This window comes from Humulus lupulus, chromosome 8 (assembly GCF_963169125.1).
Source record: "Humulus lupulus chromosome 8, drHumLupu1.1, whole genome shotgun sequence".
Lineage (NCBI taxonomy): Eukaryota > Viridiplantae > Streptophyta > Magnoliopsida > Rosales > Cannabaceae > Humulus > Humulus lupulus.
In genome coordinates this window covers 95,339,217-95,343,773 of record NC_084800.1, presented here as the reverse complement: position 1 = coordinate 95,343,773, position 4,557 = coordinate 95,339,217, and the positions used below count along the sequence as shown (strand labels likewise).

Genomic DNA, 4,557 nt, shown 5'->3' with positions numbered 1-4,557 from the left:
TTCTTATTTTTTTTCATTAGTCATTTTGATTCATTTTATTAGAGTATTTGATGGATCACTGCTGACAGATTCAAAAGTTAAATTTAGAAATAATTTGTTGACATCTGATGGTTGTTTAGATGTGTATCTGGCCTATAAATTGATTGAAACAAGAAAGAAAGTTTCATATCCTCATTAATTCTAAACTAAAAGTCTCAATAATTAAAGCAAAAATCGATCAAGTTACACAATATGGGTTTACAACGAAACAAGAACGTATTATTGATCTCTTTGGTTGTACTTGTAGCAATTTCAGTCGTTACAACAACCAATTGCCAAACGTTTGATGTGACCAAGTACGGAGCAAAACCCGATGGCCCAATTGATCAGGTAGTTGATAAAGCTGTATCTATATGTGTAATTTTATTAATTAAGCTTAATTGTTACAAACCAAATAATATGGTATATATTTTTTGTATAATGTCTAGGCTTTAGTGGATGCTTGGAAAGAGGCGTGTGCAACACCAGCCAAAGCGAAAATAATAGTTCCAAAAGGGACATACAAATTAAGCAAGGCATTTTTCTTGGGACCATGCAAGTCTCCTGTCGAGTTTCAGCTGGACGGCATATTGATGGCCCCGGCCGCCGCCAGTGGCTTCAAAAGTGGAGACGGATGGGTCACTTTTGAAAGAATCCAACACCTGACTGTGAGTGGTACAGGAACTTTCGATGGCAATGGCAAAGATAGTTGGGGAGCCAAATGCAAGAGAACTGACTATTGTGCCCAACTCCCCATTGTAAGCTCTTATATATTGTTAATTTTACAATATATAAGCCTATATATATATAGCTAATAATAAAAAGATAATATACGTATAACATGTGTTGTTGATTTTTGGTGCATGATGCTGATGATGCATGGAATTTGAACACAACAAACAGAACCTTAGGCTTAACTACGTAACCGATTCTGAGTTCAAGGATTTCACATCGAAAGACAGCAAACAATTCCACATCACAGTTTTGGGAGGAGAGAACCTCTCTTTCAAAAATCTTAAGATAACAGCACCCGAGGATAGCTGGACCACGGATGGAATCCACCTTGGGCGTTCGACCAACATCACCATCTCCGACTGCACCATTACAACCGGTGACGACTGCATCTCCATTGGAGATGGAACCAAGAAGTTGACGGTCACCAAGGTCTCGTGCGGACCAGGCCACGGAATCAGTGTTGGGAGCCTGGGAAAGTACAAGAATGAACTCCCCGTGGAAGGCGTTACTGTCACTGACTGCACATTCAAGGGCACCTCAAATGGAGTCAGGGTCAAGACATGGGAAGGCTCTCCGGAGGGTATTGCAACTGACCTGCACTTTGAGAAACTCACCATGGAAAATGTTGAAAACCCAATTATTATCGATCAGGAGTACTGCCCCTGGGGCTCATGCTCCGACGTTAAAGGGGTTCGTATTCGTATACGTATATATATTTTTTACATATTATTTTTTCTTTTCTGAATCAATATATATATAAACTCATCCCTGCTATATATATATTCATCAGAAAAAGTCTAAGATCAAGGTTAGCAAAGTGACGTTCAAGGACATTAAGGGAACTGCTTCGACTCCTTTTGCCTATAAGCTTGTTTGTGGGTTATATCCGTGCGAAAATGTTCAACTTATGAACATTAATCTCCAATCCACTGGCGCTAAGATTGCGGGGAAAGCCACGTCCGTTTGCAAGAATGTTAAACCCCAGATTTCCGGCACTATCAACCCACCGCCTTGCATCGACTCCGCCGCGTAATCCCCGGCCGGCGGCCACCACGAATTGAATCATATTATTTAATTAAAGGGGCGCAGTAGTGCTTAATTATTACTCGATCTGTCTCCTATTCATCTCTTTTTTGTTTCTTTTATTTGGTCACTACTATTTTCACACTCGATCGCAATACTGTCATCATTCTTATTAAGTTATTATTTGTATGATTTTGTTGCAACTACTAAGTTGCATGGCGGTTATTAGCTATATAGATGAATAAAATTACAAGTTTAACATAATTATTTCCATCACTTAGTTACCTGTTGATTATTGTTATTGTACTATATTTTGATATGTGCCAGTAGTGCTACTACAGGGTAGAAATGAAATAGTTTATCACTAATTATTCTTATTAAAAAAAATTACAAAATCAGGCAATAAAGCTAGATTTATCTTCTCTTTTTTTTTTTCTTCCAGTTGTTTTTAACTGCCAAAATAGATATTTTGTAAATTTGACTGCCAAACTAATAATTTTTTTAATTAAATACACTTATATATACTAGGTAAAATCAACTTGTAATACACATTTTTTTTTAGTTTTAAAGTTGTAAACATTATCTATAATTTTAATAAAAATTGGTTCATTGTTATTTAAATATATATACAGAATGAATTATAATTCTATAGTATATATAAATATTTATATCAATAATCTCTACATATATGACATCTAAACACAACATATAAATATATTTATATAGCTACATGATATATATAATACAATAATATTTAAAAATAAATTAATAATAGAAATAAAATTAGAATAGAAAAAGTCATAGTGTAGACAGTAATATACATGCATCAATTATTTTTAATTTCTAATATATCTTACAATATCCTTTGGTGAATTTGAGAAAAAAAAGAGCTCCAATTACTTGATAAAAAACAAACTATCATACAAATTTATAAGATAAAAAAAATGATATGTATGCCTTCATTAATTTTAAATAAATATGATTTAATTATTTAAATTATCATAAAATATCTTAAAAATATCATATTTTAATTTATTTATTTATTTATTTTTGTTTAAGTTTAAGTTTATGTTTAGTGACATCAAAAAATTATATATATTATATGTTTAATATAATATTAAGTTTAAGTTTAATTAAATTTTATTTAAGTTATAAAATATATGATTTTATTATATTTAAATAATTATCATTGAAAAATATCTCAAAAATATCTTATTTTAATTTGTTTAATTATTTATTTATTTAAGTTTAAGTCATGTTTACAATCTGCTGTAAATATAAAAAATATTATGTTAAATATAAGAATATTCCGTTAAAGTTAATGGAAAAAAAATAAAAAACAGTTAAAACAAAGAATTTTCGTTATCTACACACTTTTTATATAGAAGAGATACTAGATACAAGTAACGTGAAATAGATAGTTGCTTAGTTTTATTTATAGAACTAGAAAATATAACCGTGCTTCACGCAGTCTTTTGTAATAATTAAAAAATATTTTTTTTTGGAGATTGTATAGTAGATATTCTTTTTTATCCTGCTCGTACAATATGCTTCTTACATGGACACGTGAGGATGTCTTCACTATAGTTTTCTAATGATGTTATTCACTGTATAGCAAATCTCTTGTAGGATTTCTTAAAATTCTGAATAATAAGGGTTATTTTAGCCGATTGCCCATTTGGATCCTTTATTTTTAAAATTACTTCTAAACATCGTATTTTGTCAAAATATTAAAAATAGGAATAGAAAGATCGATTAATTGAACACTATATATTGGTCGATTACCCATTTTGACACATTATTTTTAAAAATTAACATTTGGACCATGTATTTATTCAAAAAGTTAAAATTATTTATGAAAAGAAAATTATATAAATTTATATAATATATATTTTCTGCAAGGGTTCACACTATTTTAAACTTTGTATTTTAATCGATTACCTGTTTGAACTCTTTATTTTTTAAAAATTAACTTGCGGACTTCGTGTTTTGTTAAAATGTTAGAAATATGAATAAATAGATAGATTATCTGAACCACGTGTATTTTTGTTGAAAACCCGTTTAGACTATTTATTATTAAAAACTAACTTTAGGATTACGTGTATTATATCAAAAAGGTTAAAAATAATAATAGATAGATTATTTAGTATTATTTTTATATATAAATATTTTTGATTGACATATATTATAATTATTATTAAAATAAAAAAGATAAAATAAATAGAGTTTTTTCTTGATTAATTAATAGCCATAAATTAAAAAAATAGAATAAAAGATAAGAAAAAAATGATGTTTATTATTATAATTTATATATGTTGTTAACATATGTTTTTATAAAACTATTTATGTTTAAATAAAAAGCACACATCATATGAATAAAAAAAAATTAAATGAAAATGATTAAACTTTTTCAGGATATCAATAAATTATATCTCTTTAAAAATAGATTATTATAATAATACTAATTTGAATATAACTATTCAGAATTTGAATAATTCAGTTATTATGACTCTGATAATTACTTTTATATTTTTATTTAATTATCCATCAATGTTATTGTTGACGCTGTTTTTCGTCAACTTAAAATATAGAGAAATTAAACAATAAGAACTATGACGCAGATGAACAATACAGTAGGACAACAAGAATTTTACGTGGTTCAGCAGTTAACTCTGCCTAGTCCACGAGTCTATTTTATTAAGACTTTGGAGTTTTCTAGAAATCCTTCAGGGATGAATCCTCCAGAATTTCTCTCAAGATATCAAAAGTTCTGTCCTTTAC

General features: G+C 28.9%; 1 protein-coding gene across 1 annotated transcript; it reads left to right on the top strand.

Annotated features, from left to right (window-relative positions):
• The first annotated feature begins 231 nt into the window (after nucleotides 1–231).
• LOC133795842 (exopolygalacturonase-like) lies at nucleotides 232–1,820 on the top strand. The gene is made up of 4 exons (XM_062233297.1): nucleotides 232–369; nucleotides 468–776; nucleotides 922–1,443; nucleotides 1,550–1,820. The coding sequence occupies exons 1-4, from the start codon at nucleotides 232–234 to the stop codon at nucleotides 1,784–1,786; spliced, it is 1,206 nt and encodes a 401-aa protein (XP_062089281.1). The 3' UTR covers nucleotides 1,787–1,820.
• Nucleotides 1,821–4,557: the final 2,737 nt, after the last annotated feature.

What these genes read in the sequence shown, in the direction of transcription:
- LOC133795842 (XM_062233297.1), top strand. Translation starts at nt 232, where the DNA reads ATGGGTTTACAACGAAACAAGAACGTATTATTGATCTCTTTGGTTGTA. An exon ending in CCGATGGCCCAATTGATCAG is followed by an intron (nt 370 to 467) that starts GTAGTTGATAAA and finishes TATAATGTCTAG; the next exon opens with GCTTTAGTGGATGCTTGGAA. An exon ending in CATGCTCCGACGTTAAAGGG is followed by an intron (nt 1,444 to 1,549) that starts GTTCGTATTCGT and finishes CATCAGAAAAAG; the next exon opens with TCTAAGATCAAGGTTAGCAA.